Source organism: Loxodonta africana, chromosome 1 (assembly GCF_030014295.1).
Source record: "Loxodonta africana isolate mLoxAfr1 chromosome 1, mLoxAfr1.hap2, whole genome shotgun sequence".
In the NCBI taxonomy this organism is placed as follows: domain Eukaryota; kingdom Metazoa; phylum Chordata; class Mammalia; order Proboscidea; family Elephantidae; genus Loxodonta; species Loxodonta africana.
This window is the reverse complement of record NC_087342.1, coordinates 191,033,659-191,057,920: the sequence shown is the minus strand read 5'-3', so window position 1 is coordinate 191,057,920 and position 24,262 is coordinate 191,033,659. Positions and strand designations below refer to the sequence as shown.

General features: G+C 39.4%; 1 protein-coding gene across 2 annotated transcripts in view; it reads right to left on the bottom strand.

The window, feature by feature from the left end:
* TPD52L1 (TPD52 like 1) overlaps positions 1-24,262 on the bottom strand; it is a 109,614-nt gene that overhangs the window by 16,266 nt on the left and 69,086 nt on the right. For both annotated transcript variants that reach the window (XM_010594852.3, XM_010594892.3), the window contains exons 2-4: positions 21,541-21,656; positions 14,632-14,780; positions 3,199-3,300 (exon numbers count right to left, since the gene is read on the bottom strand). In XM_010594852.3, the coding sequence (XP_010593154.1) occupies positions 3,199-3,300; positions 14,632-14,780; positions 21,541-21,656 (367 nt within the window). The remainder of the gene's footprint in view (positions 1-3,198; positions 3,301-14,631; positions 14,781-21,540; positions 21,657-24,262) is intronic.

The window sequence follows — 24,262 nt, the reverse complement described above, 5'->3', positions numbered from 1 at the left end:
TTAGAAATTTGTTCTCAGAATGCACAAAAGAAGTTTATAGTACAACTAGTAAAAATATAAAATAACATGATACTTTAAACAAAAAAAAAAGATTTAAAATAAAATGTGATACAATTTCAAAATTTCCCCACTATTCATTTTATAAATTAGTACCTAAATTTGGACAGAAAACCAAAACTTACTAATTTTTATTATTTAAGAATGTTTATTGAAGTAAATTTAAGAAATCTTAAAATTTAACATAGCTTAAAGCTAAAAACCCTTTGCAAAACTGGTTGCTTTCACAGAGAAGTATCCCTACGTTAGATGCTATAGTTTGAGAAATACATAGCTCTGAATGTTTCCAATCCTACAAAATATTACAGGACTGTATTTGAGTCTTTAAAACATAGGCTACACTTTCCAATATTTTTAGCCACAGTTTATAATAAAAGTGTTGTATCCTCTGTATAGAATGATAATGAAAAATTTACAACTCCTAGGAAATAGGTTTTCCATTAGCTTAAAACAAAGCCACAAGGAACCAGGAGGAGAGCCAGTCAACACCATTTAGGTATTACACCCATCCAGTGTATTAACATGACTATGGCAATGGGTTTTACGGGTATGCCAACATACTGCAGGTGTGAAACACTGTCTTCATTTTTTACTATGTTGGAAAACAAAAACAAAAAACGAGCAGAACCTTTATGAAATACAGTGGGCTCCTGTTAATGGACTCTCTCTAGTTTCCATCATGTGAAGCCACCTTATAACTAAGAGGGCCATTTAATAAAAATAAAAACTAGCCTTTATTGAGTGCGTAATACATGCCAGGCACTGTTCTAACTGCTGTTCTTACAATAACCCTATGATGTTGTTAATTTCACGTCCATTTTATAAATGAGAACACCCAGGTACGGACAAGTTAACAGTGGTCCTACTCATAACCTGACCACCTGAAGCAGAACCACCTGGGAGTTTGTTACAAATGCAGAGTCCTAGATTCCACCCAAGACATACCAAATCACAATCTCTGAGAGGTGAAATCTGGGCATGTGTCATTTAAAAGAGCTTCGGAGGTTTGTAAGGTCCCTTAGACAGAGAAACACTATTCTAGTTGGGGTATTATGCTGAGGTCCCAGTGTTAAAGTGAAAGGTTTTACCTAAGTATGTAGAGAACATCTTTTTTTTTTTTTAATTTTGTTTTGTTTTCCTAAATTTTATTTATCTTGCTTAGAATATGCATAGCAAAACATAAACCAATTCAACAGTTTCTACGTATACAATTTAGTGACATTGATTACAATCTTCAAGTTGTCTAATCATTCTCATCCTCCTTTTCTGAGTTGTTCCTTCCTCATTAACATAAACTCACTACCCACTAAGGCTCTTATCTAATCTTTCAAGTTGCTATTGTCAATTTGATTCCATATTGATAACTCTTGAAACAGATCAAGGCACACATTTAAGCTAAACTCTTGTTTGGTTTTAAAAAGATATCAGGGGATATTTTTAGTTTAAGGTTTAAAGATTATCTCAGGGCAATAGTTTCAGGGGTTCATCCAGCCTCCATGGCCCCAGAAAGTCTAGAGTCCATGAAAATTCAAAACTCCATTGTATATTTTCCCCCTTTTGATCAGAATTCCTTTATAGAATCCTTGATCGCGAAACGTTGAGTAATGGTAGCCAGGGTCTTTCCTGTTTTAAGAAATGATTTAATTTGTTTAGATAAATGTTTTAATGCCATTGAAATGACTGCAAATATTATTTGTAATAAACTTAGGGCTAAGTAATGATTCAGGAGGTTTACCTGTTCATCACACTCTGCCTCTGAGAAATTTCAATTGCTTTTCATTATTGCAATATTAGTAAAAATGAAGAAAACACAATGTACTCAGATTCATGTACATGTACTTATTTAACTCTGGGCCCTAAGTTATTAAATTGATGTACGAGTATTTAGCACAACACAGCAATTATTGAAGCCAAAAAAGTAATTTAAACACAAAGATATATTTACCTCTAGGTATCAAAGTTGCAGGGTAATATAGAAAGTAATAGTTTAAGATTCCAGTGAAATAAATACACATAAACTCTTTTTAAAAAAAAGAAATATAAAATATACTTTAAAAATTTTAAAATATGAGTTTGATTCCTAGAGAGAAAGATAAAATTAATTTCTAAAGAAAAATCTCCTAAGGCATATCAACCAAATTAACACTAAACTGAATATGTAAAAAAAAAAAAAATCAGACTAATAACTCTATGTAAGATAACTTCCTAATACATAATATAAAAAATAAAAATGGCCAATGCTACTTTTTTTTTCTGGTGCTCACAGTAAGAAAATTTGGTTCTCAGTTCAAAATCTACCTTGACGCTCATCCCAGTTTTATATTATAATGAAACGCTGAAAATAACAAAAATATACAACAGGACTTGTTTAAAAGTTTTACTATGGCTATGAACTGGAAGATAATACAGCCATTAAAACTGAAGGTGTAATAAGTATTTATTAACATATTCACAGTATATTGCTAAAGTGAAAAAAGAAAACTATCAGGAAGTATATGCCATAAAAAAAAAAAAAAAAAACCCAGTGCAGTACCCTTTTAAAATTAAAAAATAAATATGTATATATTTAGCACAGGAAAAAAATACTAAATAGCTATTTACAAAACTTACCTAAAACAGGTTTTCAAAGCATATTCCGCTTAATGCATATTTCAAATTACAGTAGTTAAGATTTGGCATACATTGCATTCTTGGAAATCTCCCCTCATTACTAGTGATTAAAAGGATTAAAAAGTACCCATACCCAGTGCCGTCAAGTCGATTCTGACTCATAGCAACCCTTTAGGACAGAGCAGAACTGCCCCATAGAGTTTCCAAGGAGTGCCTGATGGATTTGAACAGCTCTTAACTACTACTCCACCAGGGTTTCCAAAGTACCCATAGTTTCTATTTTTACTAGGTTGGGTCCTATGGAAGTGGAATTTTTGGGACCAGGCCCATTTTTGACTTTTAGGCAGAAAACGTCCAGATATGCAAAATTTATCTCAGTCATCATAGCAGTCACCTGAAACTTTAATCCATTAAAATAAAATAATAATAAAAAGAAAGAGTATGTTAAGGAGACCAACTGGTAGGTAATGCTACCCTTCTCTCAGAAAGCCAAGAGCTTAATACTGTTCCCAGGGTTCTTTCCCATGGTACCTCATGTCTCCAAACTTCTTGCTGATGGCGGTCCCAACATTGCTGAACGCTGCCGTTGCCTTCTGCCCTGCGTGACTCAGGGTTTCATGTGTTTTCTTGTAGCTAGAAGTAAAAGAGAACAACAGTAAGTAACACCATTTCTATATCATGAGCTTCCATCAAATATTCATCTTCTTTCTCCCTCCTTATTTGGAAAATGCTTTTTCCCAAGCAGATTTAGGGAGAAGATAGTCCACAGAAGTAAATATTCCTAATTGTCATTTGAGGATGATGAACTGACTGCTGTTCATGAGACGGAAAATCAGACCATTAAATCCAAATTCAGAAAGAGTCCTAAAAACCCACTGCCATCGAGTCGATTCCGGCTCATAGCGACCCTATAGGACAGAGTAGAACTGCACCATAGAGTTTCCAAGGAGCGCCTGGTAGATCTGAACCGCCGACCTTTTGGTTAGCAGGCGTTGCACTTAACCCCTACACCACCAGGGTTTCCTCATAGACAGCATCCATGTACAAATGCAGATATGAATTTGTAGACCTTTAATCACAAACAGGGGAACTTCTCAGAGAGTAGAGAGTTGTTCTTGAAGTATACTGGCTGTACTAAGAAATAGCTTCCAAGGAAAACTAGGTAACAGAGAAATTGGAAAATGTAGGTTTCAAAGGAGAGATGTAAGTTTTTACTGGTTGGTTAGTTTGGGTAAATTTAACCAGAAAAATATAACTAGTCATTTATTTTTCTACTATAAATAGCTGGAAATAATAAGGGCCCATGATCTGAAGTCAATATAGTAACTTCCTTCAGAAACAATTTTAGGAATACAATACTGCAATAATTTGCTCATAAGCCTGTGTCCCCACTAGACAGACTGTGACTCCTTGAAGGCAAGGAAGTCATTCATTTTGTATCCCCAGTATCTGGCAGATTCAGGAGAAACTCAATAAATGTTGGATGACTGAATGGATAACACAGAAGAAGGTGCTCCTCTTGGCTGTGAACTGGAATTGGGCAGTAGGGAAAGACAGAAGTGTGGTGGCAGAAGGAAAACAGGCTACAGAGGTAGAATGGATAGAACCTGGCAGGAGATTATGAGTGACAAATAAGAATAAGATAAAAAGATTGTCCTGAGGTTTTGGGCAAAAATGACAGGAAGGACAGCGGTGTCATCCATAGGGCTGAAGATGTTCTAAGACTGATTTAGTAAAACAGGAAACAAAAGATACATAACATGAGGGAATAAAAAGAAGTCAGCAAAAAGCTATATAAAAATCAAACTAAACCCGTTGCCATCAAGTCAGTTCTAACTCATGGTGACCCCGTGTGTTACAGAGTAGAACTGTTCCACAGGGTAAAGAAGTAAAACAGAACAACAGTAAGTAACACAGTTTATATATTATAAGCTTCCATCAAATATTTATCTTCCTCCTTACCATGAAAATGCTCTTTCATAAACAGATTTAGGGAGACTTTCCACAGATGTAAACGCTTCTAATTGTCATTTGGGGATGATGGACTGTAATCTTTACAGAAGCAGATTGCCAGGCTTTTCTTCCATGGCACTACTGGGTGGGTTTGAACCAGCAACCTTTAGGTTGGTAGCCCATTGCAAACTGCTTGCGCCACCCAGGAACCTAGTTCCTCCAAAGCCACCTGCATATCCTACAGCAACTGTACACATATGGTCCTTTTGAGGACACTTTTATATCATATGAAATCAATTACATCTATGATTTATTTCTCCACCTCTGTTTCCACCCTTCCATCTCCCACAAATCATCCAGTCCTAAATGTAATATTGGACTCTAACAAGATGCTTTACAACATGTCTGTTGGTAGTCCTTTGGGACGGAAATTGATTTATTAATACCGTAGTCTCTTTTTCTCTTTTTGGTAACAGGATGGAATGATGAATCTATAATATTTATCAGCAGCATATGTTATTTACTTGCACAATCCCTGTTTTCTAGGAAGTGCAAAAACCATACATCATCTAGACCATCAAACCAACGGTCTAAACAGACATTTGCTGAACAGATATTTTCTAATGTTCCTTGTGTGTGCTGCACTACAGTGGGTTCTGGGTTACAGCGTGATTAAAAATAAAATCCTCATCAATTGGGTTTACAATTTAAGAATATACATAAAAAATTCAGTTGGGTTAAACTAGGGAAACATTAAAAAAAAAAAGTCACAAGATATCTCAACTTCCTTGCTCCCTACTGAAGAAAAAAAAAATCCATATTTTTTAATTAATTAAATGTTTTTTCCAAATCCTCAACATTGCTCTTCTTCTCTTTCCTTTTCCATCAAACTTCTTTTTAATATTTCATTTTTTGCTATTGTTGCAAATGTAGACAGCAAAACATAAACCAACTCATCAATTTCTATATATACAGTTCAATGACAATGACTTCATTCTTCACGTTGTGCAACCATTCTCACTCTCCTTTTCTGAATTATTCCTCCATCACTGACAGGAACTCACTGCCCCCAAGTTACTTCTCTAACCTTTCGAGTTGCTGTTGTCAATTTGATACCATCCCAACAAACTTTTTAAAAGCTGTTCATGTGTTGACCAGACCCTGTAACCTTATGCTGCATTCTGATTGGGCTTGATCTTAAAAATTGAATACGTAATATACATCCCTAGCCAGAAACTAGGAGCCTGTATCTTGAAAAAAGTTCCTCCTATCAGGCCACTGATAACCCCTCAGAGAGTCAGTGTATTTGCACTTTATTCCCTTTACTATGTTGTGGAATTTGGTATATAGTTTGTACCAATGGTATTTAAATGTTTTTTTCATCCTTATCATATAAAACTATTTTAATAAAAAAAAATTTTTTTATAGTATCTAAATAATGGGATGGGTTAAATAATGAAAAGAGCCCTGGTGGTGCAGTGGTTAAGAGCTCAGGCTGCTAACCAAAAGGTCGGCAGTTTGAATCCACCAGCCACTGGCTGGAAACTCTATGGGGCAGCTCTACTCTGTTCTATAGGGTCACTATGAGTCGGAATCCACTCCACGGCACATGAGAACAACAACAAATAATGAAAAACAATCTAAATACCACCCTTCTGATTGACTTGACGACCTTGTAATATAAATGGAAATAGTAACTAGCATTCTTGATTACTAGCATCTCTAATTTTAAGCCAAATATACGTTACACCATAGCTAACTTACATAATTGATAAAGCAGGGGGTCAATACATTTTTCTGAAATAAAAGTAAAAAAAAACAAAATTAAGATGTTCTCAGGCTGTTGTCCATTGTGCATTAGGTGACAGAAAAATTGGGATTATATGCTTCAAGATGTCTGTGTTATGTGCCTTTCTCTGTGTTTCCATAATATCCTTTGCACAGCTCTTTTAAAACATTTTTCCACTGAGTCACAACTAGGGTTTTCAAATCTGTCTCCATGACCTGCTGAGCTTCCTGAGGACAGGGGCTACCTCTTCATCATCACTATATCCCCAGTGTCTCAATAAACCAGTGCAAGAGCCACATGAAGGCCAGAGGAAGGAAAGAGGGTCCGGTTCAATTTCCAGACTTCAGCTACAGGTGTAGAGTCAGAACTTTCTAGTGGGCAGCTTCTAACTCCAGAGGAGAGCAACTGCGACCTGAAGGTGAATGAAGGCGAGTAAAGGCATTAAGGTGAGGCCCTGTGAACTCCAAAGCAATTCTCCCTAACAACAGCTCTCTAGGGACATTGCCCTTCCCCAAAAGGCTCGAGTCTTACCTAGTCCTAAGCCTTGCTTTGGCAAAAGTTTAACCATGACAGCAAAAGCAGCTAAAATTTATTGAGTACTTTATACGTATTGTTGAGTCCCTGGGTAGTGCAAGCAGTTAAGATGCTAGGCTGCTAAATGAAGGGTTGGAGGTTCAAGTCTACCCAGAGGCACCTTGGAAGAAAGGCCTGGTGATCTATTTCCCAAAAAATCAGCCACTGAAAACCCTACTGGGCAGAGTTCAACTTTAATGCACATTAAATATTTATTAGTTCATATAAGACTGCTTACTAGGAGCTTTTGTTTTGTTTGGAGTACAAGTAGACTTCCAATTTTTCACTGAATATCAAGAAAATAGGCTTTACTTTTCAGATTCCGTTTTGTTGGAATTGACAGCAGTTGGCTGCCTGGGCACGTTAGCTGTTTGGCCATCACACTGACAGGAAAACTTTTCAGTAGTGTGGGGTAAGGTTCTCTGTAGGCCAAATAAAAAACATTCCATGAACCTGTCGTGCACATTCCTTTTGTCGTGTCTTACTAATTTGAAACTCAGTGTTAATAACCCAAAAGAGAAGGCATGTTATCTTTTTGACTCAAAGCATTTTCCTATACACAAATAGAAGAAAAAGTTTAAAATTCGGCAGTCTTTTTATAAGAAGATATTTTATAATATGAAAATGTTTTCTATTATGAATTTTTTTAAAGAATTATTACTTTAATGGTTGCACATGAAGCATTTCACTAAAGATACAAAAAACATTTAGAATTATTTTCTTCCAAAAACACTATAAACACGTTATCAAAATATAAATTTACCACTTGGATTTAGAAAAAGACAATCTACTTCCTGCCTCGTGTAATAAGATGAAAGCTTAAAGGTAAGAAGCACGAACAACCTGGTGAGAAAGTGGGTATGTGTGAATTTTTAAATTAGACCTTTAATCTTCCCTGCCACTTCCAACACAACCATGCCTCGACAGGCTCCTCATAAAAAGAAATGATAATCATTTCTGACCATAATGGTCTGGAAGTCTTACAAGCACAAAAACAAAGAGTAAATATATTTTGTAACGGTAAATATTAGGGTTCTCCTTATCTCTACATAGGGTGACCATCACCCATCTGTCAGTTTGTTGTACTGTGGTAGCTTATGTGTTGCTGTGATGCCGAAGGCTATGCCACAGGTATTTCACATACCAGCAGGGTTACTCATGGTGGACAAATTTCAATGGACCTTTCAGACTAAGACTGGAAGAAAGGCCTGGTGATATGCGTCTGAAAATTAGCCAGTGAATGGCCTATGGATCACAAAATATTGTTTGAGACTTCAACTTGCTTACTTTGGACTTGTCATCAGGACTAATCGTTGGAGAAAAGACATCATGTTTGGTAAAGTGGAAGGCCAGCGAAGGTGAGAGAAGCCCTCAGTGAGGTGGAACGGCACAATGGCTGCAACAATGGACTTAAACACACCAACAATCATGAACATAGCACAAGACTGGGCAACAATTCATTCCTTTATACACGGGGTTGCCATAAGTCAGAGCTGACTTGGTGGCAACTAACAATAACAACAATATAGGGTGAAGTTATTAAGTTTTCCAAAAAGATGGAATAGTTTAAATTACTTTCCCAAACTTCCTCCCTTCTGTAGACCATTTGGTCTGTGGCACAATTCCAAGGGGTTTACTAGTGAGGGAATTTCATGGGTTAGCAAAGGCAGAACACATTAAATGAAGCATATCGGTTTGACTAGTCCACCAAAAAGTTGCATTTCCTAATTCGTATTTTTTCTGTCTACAGAAGAGATTGAATTTGTTCTCCAGTGGCCATCATTCCACCTCCTCGTCCCAAAACTACCCACCTCCCTGTGCCTTCCTGAAGTCTAAAGACAACATAAAAAGGCAGCAAAAAACCAAAAAAAAAAGTGGGGGAGAGAAGGGATTTTTTTGTGTTTTTAGATTCTTTCAAATTTAGGCAGTTAAAAAAAATTAACTATGACAAGAACAACAGCAACAACAACAAACCCTGGACATAGCTGATCTCCCGATCTCCGGTATGGTTGTTCCTAGAATTTGCCTATCTAGGAGATAATGTCTGCGTAATTATTCCTACCCATTGGGCCCTACTCCAACTTGAATCCTCCCACAGACTAAAATATGCCAAGATCTTTCATTAACATACCATAGATTTTTCTTTCCATTTATAAATAAAATAAAATAGGTTGTGATTGCTTAATAAATATGCAAAGTATGGCCTCTGGGAATCACACACAATCCTCTGACAGCTAAAATTCTTTTTAGTGCTTTGAAATCTAATTCTGCTCAGCTCACCATTCCCTCACATCAAATTTTTCTTTGTGTAAGTTGTAGCTCTTGTCCTGGAATGGATAACATGAGCTCTAACAGAGCAGAGACTTAACTCAGGGGGACATAGATTCTGTTACCTTCTGGGGCTCTGAGATCGCTTTCTAACTCAATCACCCCTTCTCCCCAACATGTGACTAAGGCTCTCCTCCATCCCTCAGCAGCCAAGAAAAGAGGGTTGAAGGAAAATCTTCACTGAAATTATATTACTAATAGGTTTATATCCGCCTCCACCCTTAAGAAAGGGATGGATTCTTCCCTACAAAAGAAAAATCACTTCATTCCTAAATGTTACTAAATCCTAGGCCATCTGTATTTAAATATTCTCCAAGGAAATCTTGTCTAGTCCTAATGCTTTCAATAACATCTATGTGCAAGTGACTCCCAAATGTCCACTTCTGGCCTTGACTTTTCCTCAGAGTCATCTTCTCAATACATCAGTTTGGCTATCAGGCATTTCGGGCTCCACATAGCCAAATCAGAATTTTTCCCTCTGGACCTGTTCCTCTCAGTCTTTCCCACAATAGTGAACCATTACTACATGCCTATAGTATGTCAGGGAAACCCTGGTGGTGTAGCGGTTAAGTGCTACGGCTGCTAACCAAAGGGTCAGCAGTTCGAATCCGCCTAGGCGCTCCTTGGAAACTCTATGGGGCAGTTCTACCCGGTCGTATAGGGTCGCTATGAGTTGGAATCGACTCGACAGCACTGGGTTTGGCTTTTGGTTTTTTTATAGCATGTCAGAGACTGTCTTGCATGTTTTACAAATATTAGCTCATTGAATCTTCAATACCTACGAAGTAGGTACTAATATGGTCCTCATTTAATGAATGGAGTGAGGCCTAGATTTCAACCCAAGCAAATGAATGCCATACCTCACAAAATTAACCACAATGCTGCACTGTCATCACAATAAACAGTCCCAGTACCCCTTACCCATCTAAGAGCCATGTATGACTCAAAGACCTAAGAGTCACACTTGATCTCTATTTTGCTCACCTCCCACCTCCAAGCTAATGAGAAGTCCTGTTGGTCTGATCTCCAAATCCTATCCCTTCTCTATTCACGACTCTCTCTCTCCACTCAGCACCAACGTCACCCACCTAGACTACTGCAATAACTTTATAAGTAATTGTCTGGTTTCCACTCATGACCTGCCCTCCACAATCTATATCACATGAAGTAACCTGAGTGGCCTTTTTAAAAGGTGAATCAGAACAGGTCACTCCCTGCTTCAAACTCTCCAAAGCATCCAAAGCCCTTGGAATAAAGCCCCACTCCTTTCCATGACTTGGGAGACCTAGAGACTCTGACCTCACCTCATCTCACTACACTCCAGACAAAAGCTCTTTCTTTTGCCTCTTCAAACCTGCAAAGCTAGTTCTTGCCTCAGAGCCTTTGCAGCAACTTTTCCCTTGGCCAGAAAGCTCTCCCCAAGATCTTCACAAGACCAGCTCTTTCTTGTCAGTCAGGGCTCAGCTCAAAGTAACCTCCTAGAACAGGATTTCTACCAGCAACTCCCAGTCATTCCTCTAACACATCACACTACGCTATTTTCATCAAAGTACTTCCTGATATTTCCTCATCCTTTTATTTCATTACTTGTTTCTTGTTCTCTTCTCTTTTTGACATTCCAGGAGAGTAGGAACCTTGTCCATATTGTTGATTGTTGGCAGTTCGAATCCACCAGGCACTCCCTGCAAACTCTAAGGGGCAGTTCTACTCTGTCCTTTAGGGTCACTATGAGTCAGAATCGACTCGACAGCAATGGGTTTTTTTTTTTTTTTTTCATCCTGAGAACTTAGATCAACCCCTGGGCAAAAATGCCTAATACTAGACACTCATTAAGATATGTTGAGTGAATAACTGTCGCTTCCCTTTAACAGGTTGAAGTAACAGGTTGATGTGGAGAAAGAATAACCCTTTTAATATATGCCACAAGGCCCTGTGTGACATGACCCTGGCCACTTCTTCCTGCCATCTCTACAACACTGATTTACCTCCCTCCGGCTTTAGGCCTTCTTCACACAGTCTGTGCCTCCCCTGGAAGCTCCTCCCACCACTCTTTGCCTGACTAACTCTGACTCATCCTTCAGAGGTCTGCTTAACCTATGGAAACCTGCCTGGAAACCCCAGGCAAGGTTTGATCCTCCGCTTTACATTCCCACAATACCCTGTATTTTTCTGCACATCACTTTTCACAGTTATCGTTTAACTAGATATTTGTAGTAACTTGCAGACAAATGCAGCGCAATTAATTACTTTTGTGTGTGACCTTTCTAGCCTTGGCCTTGTAACTCCCACCCAGGTGATTGTGTGATAGGGTAAATTCGGCCTCCCAAGGGGATTGGTCAGTTTTGCCTTAAAAGAGCCAATTCCAGAGCAGAGAGGAGGAGCCCACCATCACCAAGGAAGGAGAGACCTGGCAGCAGGAGACAGCCCGGTGGGCTTCCCAGCCCATGGAGAGAGAAAGCTGAGTGCCTTTGGGCAGAGACTGAGATCCAGGGAGAGATATGCCTGAGAGCACAGCTGGGAGAGGCTGTCCTGGTGGAAGAACTGTATCGAGTGTTCTTGAGCCTGAATTGTAACTGGTACTTCCCTAATAATCCCCATAATTGTGAGTATGGTCTGTGAGTTCTATGTGGCCATTGCAATGAATTATCAAATGCAGCCGAGAATTAGAGTGCTGTGCAAGGGTGGTTGGTGTCAGAATTAGTAAAGATCATGGAGAGGAGGCTTTTCTGGCTTCCATCTCATGGGAGTCAGCCTTGCGCTGTTGATCTTGGTTCTCCTTCCCCTTGTGGGGCTGGAGAAGGTCAGACAGTACCCCCAAGCAGTTTTAACAATAAACAAACAAACAAACAAACCCTTTGTCTCCCTGACTAGACTATAAGCTCCATAACCACAGGGAATGAATCTGTTCTATTCATCCAACAAGAAACATGACACTAAGTTGACGGTCTGGTTGTAAGTCTAAACTGTTTTTCAAACATGGGAAAAACACAAACTTCATATTCTGTGCAGAGGCTAACGGAGGCACAGTGAGAGGGGCAGGCAGAGGTGGGCACTTGCCCCAGGGATGCAAGTTCAAGAGGGCACCAGAAAAGGTGTGGAATGACATTCCGAGGCACCACAAATATGAAAGGCATTTGACTGAGGTGCCAGACAAGAGAGGGTAAGGCATTTCTCCTGACGCATCACCACTACCAATGTCCATTCATCTTAAAATGGGGGCAGAGGGGCACAACTCAGAGGTTGCCCCTGGGCATTCAAATTGCGGGGCGGAGGGGGGTGGGGGACACAATTTAGAGATTGTCTCTGGGCACTAGTTACCCTTGCTATGCCCCTGGAGCTAAAAGCCTTCCTTGAGTTTGCCTGCTCTAATTCCATCACCCGGGAAGAGTATGAACCTCTCTCCTTACTGCCCACCTCCCATCCCATACCCATCAGACCTAGGGTAAAACATGACATTTATCTTGGACACACCCTCTGCCCAGATATTCCCTGCCCCTCTTCCACTCCCAACCAGAATCGCAGAAATTTCCCTGCCATGCATTTGGTGAGCTTATCCCTGAAGTGTGATTAGGGAGGCCAAGCAGAGAGATCCTTCCTGTTTGTTATACTCCAAAAGTAAGCTCCAAAACCAAACTCGTTGCCGTGGAGTCAATTCCGACTCATAGCAACCCTATAGGACAGGGTTTCCAAGCAGCAGCTGGTGGATTCAAACTGCCAGCCTTTTCGTTAACAGCTGAGCTCTTAACTACTGCGCCACTAGGGCTCTGAAGGAAGTTCAGATCTGGATTAAATACAGATTCAATGTGACCCAGGGAACTGGGGATGGTTTAACCTTACACTATCAGGACCATTAAGTGTTACAGGCCACCCACATGCAAAGACTGAGACAGGAACTACTGTCAGATAAGCTCATTTAATTTGGCGCCTACAATACAGCTATTCTTTTCAGGATATTGTTCATATGGTACTGCAATATATATTTTAAAGCGATACATATCAATGTATGGTTTCTTATCTTCTTCCATAATTGTCATCATCAGCTGGGGAAGGTTGGTTAGCCTCTAGACATAAACTGATGGGCTGCCTGGCTCCATTCTGCCCTACTCTGGGTTGTGTCCTTAACTGTCTGGATGAGCCCTTGGGGTGCATAAGCAGAGAAACCTATAGAACTCTTGGCCCACTTTACAGAGAAAAAAGACAGTCTCCTTTCATGTAAAAACCAAGGGAGCCATGTTGGGGAGGCTTCAGGCTCCATTTTAGATCCAATTCCTTGTACAAAGGATACCTTCACACAGAAGCTAAAGGTCTTAGACTTTATTTCTCAGTAACCAGCAAGCAAACTTGGCCCCAGCAAAACTGAAATAATTGCTGTAGCTCATTGGCACCTCTTGGTACTATGAGGCCTCTCTAAGTCCAGGGGAAAAGTACCAGCAAAGAAAAAAAAAAACCTGATTCAAACTTAGGTATTAGGAATGCCATATCTTTACCTTCCAATGAGTGATAAATCAGGAAAGAAAGAGCATAACTCAAAGAAATTTTTTGATGGTGGAATTTGGAGCTAGACTTAGGACTAGGGATATAGAACTAGAGATAGGATGATTTCACCGACAGCCTCACCTTCAACACACAAAAAGGAGAAAATTACATCATGTAAAGTACTGAAAAGTTAAATATTTTACGTAATTTAAAAAGTCATCCAATAAAAGTATGCTTGCAGAAAAACCAAAGCTATTCATTCCTTGCCTAATGCAAGCCAAGAAGATAACAGCAAAGCCAAAAACATTTCTGTTGGCTTAAATCTGGTTCTAAATATTTCCTTGAATATTTGGGGATGAGACATACATCCCCAAAATGTGAAAAGTGCGATTTTTCTTTTTTAATAATTGTATTAATTGTATTAAAATTGCTGACCACTTACGACAGAAATTCAAAATATGTAGTGAGTGTCAAGTATTCAGAGGAGAAAACACCTGCTCATTTATAGTTTTTATGAGAAAAAATTAAGAAAAATACATATTTAACAAATGTTTAAACATTAATGATAAAGATAAAAAAAATTAAACCACAAAACTCTGGGAAATTGGTCTGAGTGAAAATAGAGTTTTAGTGCTCAAAGTTAGATTTCATGAAGCAGCTTCATAAATCGGCTTCACGTGCAACATATTTAATGATCACATGTATTTCTTTATACTGTTTCTAGAGAAAATATTTTTTCCAAGCTACAAGCACCAAATCAGCTACGTAAGGGGGTGAAGGAGTTAGACAGTGGCAATACGACAGGCTAAGTAAATTTCTTAAAATTCTGTTAATATCATACTTACGCAGTAGTAGTTTGCATGTCATGCCAGCTTTTGCTGAAGTTCTGTTTTAATTCATTCATTAGGTTCATGCCGAGTTTTTGTTTGATCTCAACCAGATGCCTTTCTTTTGCTGATAAAACTTGTCTTAAGGTTGTAATTTCGTCTTCTAGCTACAGGTAGAGAGAAATGGCAGGGGAAAATGTCAGACCAACTGAAAAGTACAAAAGCTCTTGGGGCTTCAAAGCAGCCATCTGCATCCTCTTGTTTAAATAGTTCTCTGCTTGGCTCTATCAAACATAGTGATACAGTCTACTCCAATATTTAAAAATAGAAATAGATTAACTGCCTCTAATATTACAAGAGTAATTAGTGCTCCCACAGAAAATTTAAACTGCACAGACAAATATTCAGAAGAAAAAAAAATCACCTGTTACCTACTAGGAACTAGTCAACACTTATTTCTTGGTTTCTAACCATACAAAGGTTTTTCTACAGTTGTACATAGACAAAATTTTTCAACGAAAATTGGTTTTGTACTACACATCTTATTTTATAAACAACTTCTTTTCAATTATCAATATGTCCTAGGAATCTTCTCATACCAATAAAAATAGTTACACATTCATTTAATGCCCAACCTGTTTGCCTTTATGATTATATGGATATAGAATAATTTATCAGTTAGTTGTCAATTGATAATACTTAGATTTTTCTTTTCTATTAGGAAAAATGATGCAATGAATATTCAGATTTGTATACTTGGAAATGGTCTGATTACCCCCGTGATGGTTAAGATTGTGTGATAACTTGGCTGTACTGTGATTCTCAGCATTTTAGCAGTTGTGATCACTTCCCCATTGAAATTTGATATGTGATCACCCCCATGATGGAATCTGCTGAATGGTACCAGCAGGGACGGAGCCTGTGGTGGCTCACCGCCCCCTCAGCCTTCATCTCTCCACCTTCCGCAGCCTACTTCCTTCCTGCTTGCCTTGCAAAGGTTGCTGGCTTGTTCTGGATCCAGCAGCTGTCTCTTGTCTGACCTCTGGTTCTTAGGACTTGAGCTATCAGCTTACCTGTCCATCTTGGGATTCATCAATCTTCACAGCCTGCGAGCCATAGTCCTGCTCTCCAACCTACCTATCTTGAATTTGCCAGCCCCTGCAGCTACATGAATCGGGAGAAACCCTGTGGTCTTGCCTGCCAACCTTGGGGATTCCTCGACTTTCACAGCCTGTGAGTGGGAGCCCTGCTCTCTGACCTACTCATCTTGGGTTCACCAGCTTCTGTGGCTCTGTGAATTGGGAAAGGCCTCTATCCTGATCCAAGGACTTGAGACATTCTAACCCCTACAATCGTATGAGCTGTTTCCTTGATATAAATCTCTCTACATATATTTATACACTTTACTGATTTTGCTTCTCTAGAGAACCCGGAGTAGAACTGCCCCATAGGGTTTCCAAGGAGTGCCTGGTGGATACTGAAATAATCCATAAATTGTAGAATAAGAGAATTAACCTAATTTGCTTATGATACTCAAGAGATTTAGTTTCTTCAAATGTTTATTTTGCTCAAATAGTCTAGATCAGTAAAGGAAAAAAACAAAAAAAACTGGATTCTAGTCTCAGCTCTTCCATCAAGCAGCCTCATCTGTGAATGTGGGGGTATATTTGGTAGAATTTTTATGATCTTTTGGGTACCAATGGAGCCTGGTAGCACAGTGGTTGAGAGCTTGGCTGCTAACCAAAAGGTCGGCAGTTTGAACCCACCAGCGACTCCCTAGAAATCGTATGGGGCAATTCTACTCTGTCCTATCAGGTCGCTATGAGTCAGAATCCACTCCACAGCAACAGGTTTGGTTTTTTTTTTGCAGATTTTGAGTACTAACATTTTGTGACCATGGCATCAACAATGGATATTACTCATTATCTCTTAACTTGACCTATGAGGAAGAGCCTTGAAATGATTCCACAAGACAAGGCAGCATTCTGTTTATGAACTTGTGTGTAGTTTCTCACCTGATATAGCACCTTCTGCCAGGTATGAAGGGGACTCTTATCTACCATGTTAGGAAACAAAGATGTTGGGTTTTATTATACATATATATGTGTGTGTATATATATACACAATATACACAACAGAAACATATGTACCCTATATTTATATATTATTTTAAAAGGAGTTATGCTTATATTATACAAAGAAGTAACATATTTCAGGAAGTTAAATTCCAAACTCAGAATCTTGGTTGAAAATCGTATGTAGTCAAAATTACCTTTGAAAGTCTCTTTGAAAAAAGTCAAAATTACCTTTGAAAATCTCTTTAGTTACCATAAAATCTGTATTACATGTATATTGTACATCTCTCTGTAGGTACAACACATGTTTCTCCCCAGCACTGGAAGTTTGCTCCTTGTTTGATTAGTACCAAGTGATAGCCATTGTTGATGCCATGGAGTCGATTCTGACTCACAGCGACCTGACAGGACAGAGTAGAACTACCCCATATGATTTCTAAGGAGCCACTGGTGGGTTCAAACTGCCGACCTTTTGGTTAGCAGCCAAGCTCTTAACCACTGCGCTACCAGGCTCCGTTAGTACCCAAAAGATCATAAAAATTCTACCAAATATACCCCCACATTCACAGATGAGGCTGCTTGATGGAAGAGCTGAGACTAGAATCCAGTTTTTTTTGTTTTTTTCCATTACTGATCTAGACTATTTGAGCAAAATAAACATTTGAAGAAACTAAGTCTCTTGAGTATCATAAGCAAATTAGGTTAATTCTCTTATTCAGTATCCACCAGGCACTCCTTGGAAACCCTATGGGGCAGTTCTACTCTATCCTATAGTGTTGCTATGAGTCGGAATCAGCTCAATGGCAATGGTTTTTTTTTTTTTTTAAAAAAAAAAACTACTCTTACAATTTACAAAGTCAAAATTCATTGTTAAATATGTTTATAAGTTTTCTTATGCCTCATGCTAGAAAAAAATATATTTTTTAATAAAAGTTTAAAAAAAACAAGTATGTTAGGGAGCCCCAAGACCATCCCCAAGTTCAGTGATCTGCTAGGAGGACTCACAAGACTCAGCATGTGATTGCACTCATGGATATGATTTGCTGCAATGAAAGGATATGAAGTAAAATCAGCAAATATAAATATCTGCCGAAGATACAAAATAATTCAAGTTAATTATAAATGTTATTTACATACCTTCTATGCACAAATCACTGTACTAGATCAGAGATGATATTGACCTCCCATTCAATAACTTGTAAGATACACATATCACATGATTGCAATAATAAAGATTAAGTTGTGTTAACAACAGACTTCTTTTTTAAAGTACACACTTTGTCCAAGATGTACGCCTTTTGGACACAATTGGCTAAATTTACGTCTCCCACCAAAAAGATAAGTTTTCCTATTGCCAGCACTTACTAGGTAACCAAAACCAAACAAACCCAGTGCCGTCGAGTCGATTCCGACTCATAGCAACCCTATAGGACAGAGTAGAACTGCCCCATAGAGTTTCCAAGGAGCACCTGGTGGATTTGAACTGCTGACCCTTTGGTTAGCAGCTGTAGCACTTAACCACTATGCCACCAGGGTTTCCACTTACTGGGTAGGCATACGAAAATATGTTGCCTGTGTGGGTAGATGGAGTTACAACATCATCCAAAGTCTTAGGGTATCTGTACGTGAATGTTAACACAAAACAGTGCAGATTAAGGCCTCTCTGGGAAGGGAGAAGAAGAAGGCTGGAGGAGGAGGGAGCTGGCATAGCCAGAAGACACTAGGAGGCTATGAGGAAACCAGGGAGAGGAGTGAAATGAAGAGAAGACTGGATAACTGGCACACCCCAAAACCAAAGCAGTCAGAGGCTAGTGTCCTTGTACACAAAGGCCTTGCTTTGGATCATGGCCACAATGGATTGCCTGTCTCAAAGGCAATGGCCTAACAGGTCGGTCAGCACCCTGTGAGGTATCCTGTTTCTTGAGTGGCGAAAAAACCCAGCGGGGGACTTCTCTCAGACAAAAAGATTTACTTGGACCAGGGGCCCATGAAAAATAAGTTTGTGGAGAGTTAAGACAGAGGAGCTGAGCGAACTAAAAGATGTCTTAGTTATTCATAACACCTACTGTGGGACTGCTGAATTGGATCTCTTATGCTTAAACCCTAGCACCTACAGTAATCTGAATGCATCTGTAACCTGAAAGAACAGGATTTGTTTTATGTGAGTATGCATACATTTAAATATGTGTGTTCGGGTGTCTGTGTGTAAAAGGGTGGGGAAAGCAGGTTTAAGAAATGAAGGAGCATAAAGCAGAGGTGGCCCGGGTAGAGGAAGATGGAAAGAAAAATGAAGAGGAAAAAAACACCAAAGATACGCTTGCTTTGTTTTCCGTTTGGCCTGGGCTGTACAGCTGTCCCCATATGCTTCTGGAAGTCACCTGATGCAACTCTTGGCAAGATGCAATAGCTCCTCATCTCTGAAGACCCAGAATAAGAAGCAGGAAGCATGAAAGCTAATGCATTCCCAATGAGGCAAACATGAATTCCAGTAACTTGAACACAGTGACAAGGAGTCTAGTGATAGTTTCAAGAGTCAGGATCAAAACGTGTCTGGAATGACATGAACTGGAGGTTTATTGATATGGCCCAGGAAACAGGAACTTCTGAAAACAATGCTAGATTTTTATGTTCATTGCAGCATTCAATTAAGACTGTTTACTTTTTTCTTGATTATAAAAGTAATGCATGTTCATTATTGAATATTTAGAAAGTATAGGATGCATGAAAACACACACACGTGTATATATGTATGTATATCACAATAATCCCAAAACCCAGAAAAATCAAGGCATTTTATAATAGTTTCTGTGTTACAAATGTTGCTCCTGAACTTGAGCTAGGGCTATAAAGGTGATGGAGTTAAACTCTAGCTTTGAACCAGTCTGTAAAACATAACTTTTGGACACCACCATTGACATGAACAGGTTATGAACCAGGATTTCAGACACAGCTTAAGAGCCAGCCTATTTGATTTGGGGCACTGTGCTTACTAAAATAATTTCTGGCTGCACCCGTGGAACAAGCTGTTCTTTTATTTGGTAGTGAAGCTTTCTCGGGGTGTATTTTCTGAAACCACCTGAAAAGTCTTTAATATTATTACAAACCAGTTGCCATTAAGCTGATTTCGATTCATGGTGACCCCACATGCTCTAGAGGGTTTTCAACAGCTGATTTTTTAGAAGCAGATTGACAGATCTTTCTTCCCAGGTACCTCTGGATGGACCCAAACCACCACCATTTTGGGTAGCAGCTGAGTGCGTTAACCGTTTGAACCACCCAGGGACTTCAGTATTATCAGGAGTTATCATAAACACTCGTAATAATACTGGAGTTTCTGAGTGGTTCACACATTAATCCGCTTGGCTGCCAACTAAAGGTTGGAGGTTTGAATCCACCCAGAGGCACCTGGAAAGAAAGGTCTGGCGATCTGCTTTCAAAAAATCAGCCATTAAAAACCCTATGGAGCACAGTTCTACTCTGACACATGAGGTCGCTATGAGTTGGAATCAACTCAACAGCAACTGGAAGAGAAGAAGAGAATCATAAACATAGACTATCAGAACGTTAGAGTTTCAAGAGTCCGAGTGGACAAAGAGGGTGAGTGTAATGTGGAGCTCATAGGCACCTCCTCAGGCTGTAGAAAAAGGGCTATAATGGGAATGCAAAGCCTTCCTTCCACCTGGAACCGGATCTTCCTGCTCTACAGCTAGGAACAAAGAATGGGGACGGAATGCTGACTTCTCCTCCTCCAGCCCTGCTGCTCGATTCTACTTGAGTGGCTCCCCTCCTCAGGCCCATGCCTCCTACAAAGTAAAGGTTTCTTAGTAAAATGGTTAAAGGTTAATGGGTCCTGCAAACAAAAGGCTTGAACAAAGAGTTGTATTCGTGATGAGCCAGGTGCTCTCCTCCCTCTCTGTCCACATGCCCACAGCAACTACATAAGACCTAATTAAGTCTAAATTAATCATTGCTTTCCTCTGGACCCCCAGGGCTTTATTTTTCTTGCAAAAGAGTACACAAGTTGATATTCAGTTGCTTCAATGATTGACTTTTTCATTAAAGGATAAATCATTTTTTGAACTAGGTTGCTGACCTCAAACAAGCACTGCTATTAAAAGGAGCTGGCACCTGTGCCATGATCTTGAATGGATTCCATCAGGTCTGTAAGTGATTTATTAACCCCGTAGTGTTGTGGTACTAAAAGGAATAAACTCAAAAAACCAAACCCACTGACGTCGAGTAGATTCTGACTCATAGCGACCCTATAGAACAGAGTAGAACTGCCCCCATAGAGTTTCCAGGGAATGCCTGGTGGATTTGAGCTGCTGAACTCTTGGTTAACAGCTGTAGCACTTAACCACTACACCACCAGGGTTTCCACTAAAAGGAATAAGGGGTGTATATTAAAAACCAAGAATGACTGTCTCTTAAGCAGAACAACCATTCATTTTGCCACTGTAATCAACAGGCAATGGACGACTGTTACTGTTAGTTGCCATCAAGTCAATTCCAACTCATGGTGACCCCATGCGTGCAGGGTAGAACTGCTTCATAGGGTTTTCAAGGCTGTGACCTTTCAGAGCCAGATCACCAGGCCTGTCTCCCAAGGTGCCTCTGGATGGCTTTGAAATACCAACCTTTCGGCTCAGTAGTCCAGTGCTTAACCATTTGTACCACCCAGGGAAAATGAACAATTACCATTAGGAAAACACTCTGGTAAAATGAATAATCTTGCAGTGCATTCATCTGAAAAATTTTATTAAACGGAAGACAGAATTGTAATATGGACTTATACCAAACTCCCAAGATCTGGAGAGAGAAATATGAACAATATGAAGATTACCAACCATACCTGAACTAATTCTGCCTTTAGCTCTTCTTTTTCCTCCTCTGATAGCATGCTAGAAAAATCAGCACTCGCTACTGCATCTTCATCTCTTCCTTGCAGTGGTTCAGTCTCCAACAAACCTTGAGATAAGATTGATAAAACATAATGCAATTTTAAAATGAATTTAGCCAATTTCTATTTCCACAGTATGGAGGTCAAGACACTCTGACTGACCCTCCTACTGAAAACAACCAAAAATTTCAGGAAAAAAAGGGTCTAAATGCGTGAATACTATGAAACCAAAAAACTAAATGAAAGCGGGAAGCCAGAGGTACAAGCCAAGCCAGCTTTTGCCAAGTTCTACATTTATGCCAAGGAGGCCTAGTGGCACAGTGGTTAAGAGCTTGACTGCTAACCAGCAGTTCAAATCCACCAGTTACTCCTTGGAAACCCTATAGGGCAGTTCTACTCTGTCCTATAGGGTCACTATGAGTCAGAATTGATTCAACAGCAATGGGAAAAATGAGAACATTTGCCAAATGGGTGAATTCCAGCTTTGGTTTTCAGGGAACAGTTGCCAAACTGGTGAATTCCAGCTTCGGTTTTCAAGGTCTCATGGAGTGTAGGGGGCAGAGGCCACCCAGGAAGGAGTGTTTAATATGAGATCCTCCTACATAAATTTTGGTCCCCATGGGGATACACCCACAGAGTACGGTGAGATAGAAATAAATACCTTCACTACCCATAGGGATCTGCAAGGCAAATTGCCCATCTTGAAACTCTGAGCTGAATGGACAGAGGAAAAAGTCCTCATCTGAGAATTCATAACCATAAGTGGGACTGTGTGGGAGCTGGCAACCTGCACATGTACTACTTGGGTGGTTCAAAACAAACTTGGGATGAGAATTTAAAGTATTAAAGCTTTTTCCGCTTCAGAGGAAGTACTGCATAAGGTGCTCCATGGAACGTGGAGCAGCTGCAGCTGTGAGCAAACATCACCAACAAACTGATTCCGGAGAAGTGGAAAGATGGGAAGCGCCTGGGTTCTTGATGAAATCGTTGTGCCACAGACCAGCCCTGGAAATAGCTCTACTTCAGTTATGTGAGATAAATGCCTTATTATGTGAAAAAATGGTTCCTTATTATTTAAAAAATGAAGAAGTTCCCTGGTAAGGCCCCTTAGCACTTGGTATTCTCAGAGGCAGATGTTCTCTGGAGGACCCAGGAAACAGATCCACGTGTGTATGGAAAATTCATTTATGACAGCACTGGTACTTATATATCTATGGGGAAGGGATGGTCTTTTAATAAATTGTTCAATAACAAATAGCTATCCATATGGGAAAAGTAAAACTGGACACCTTCACAGCGTACAAAGACAAAACTATGAACATATAAGAGTTTATACAGGGTCGCTATGAATTGGAATCGATTCGACGACAACAGGTTTGCTTTGGCTTTAATTTGGGTAGGAAGGAATTTCTCGAACAAGACACAAAGGGGCAAGCCATGAAAGAAAGAATGGATAAAATCAGGAATGTCTCTTCACCAAAAACACTATCTGGAAAACGAAAAGACAAGCCATTAAATCAAAGAAGGTATATGCCACATGTATAGCTAACAAAATATTAGTTCCCAGGATATACAGAATTCCCACAAACCAATTTAAAAGACAGAAATAAAACCCAAAGACAAAGGGACCAAAAGAACTGAACAGACTCTTTATAGGGAGGATTCACAAATGGCTAATAAACCTAAGATGCTCAACCTCACTGATGTTCAGAAAAACACAAATCAAAAGATTTCACACTGGATTAACAAAAGGACCCCTGCTGACTCAGTGGTTAGGCGCTTGTCTGCTAACTGAAAGGTTGGCAGTTTGAACCCACCAGCTGCTCTGTGGGAGAAAGATGTGGCGGTCTGTTTCAATAAAGATTTACAGCTTTGGGACCCCCATGGGGCAGTTCTACTCTGTTCTATAGGGTCACTATGAGTTAGAATCGACTCAACGGCAATTTGGGTTTGGTGTTTGTTTGGATTAACAAAAATCTGAAAGTTTGATATTGTTGAGTGTTGGTGATTATGGGAAGGATGAAAACTGATATGCTGCTGGTAAGAATATAAACGTTCATCATCATCTAGTGAAGTTGAACATTCGCACACCCTACAACCCAGTGATTCTGCTATCCCCACATTTATATCCAAGAAATTCTACATGTACACCAGAAGTTATTAATAAGAACTTTCATGGTAGCAAAAACTGTAAGTCATACGTAAGTCCATAAACAGGAGAATGCATAAGTAAACTATGGTACATTTACACACTGAAGACACGACCCTAATAAAACAATTGAACTACACCTCTTCAACTCAACCCTTCCAACGACTCAAGGAACAAGGTACTGAGCGAAAAACGTATGTCGTAGAAGAGTACTGAAGAATAAGTCCGTTTGTATGAAGTCCGACATATGCAAAATAGATGAACTATCATTTAGAAATAAATGATTAGTAAAATTATAAAGAAAAGGAAGGAAATAAAAAATTCAGGACCATAGTTTTCTGAGGAGAAAGGGAAAAAGATGGGAGTGCTATAGGGGATGTCACGGTTCGTTAGGCAGATGGTTTACTGAATTTCTGTGTATGAGTGCTTTCTGCACTTTCCATTTATTTTGTGAATAGTCAGAATCAACTTGACATCAGCGGGTTTGGTTTTGGGATTTATGTTATTAGTTGCTATTGAGTTTGC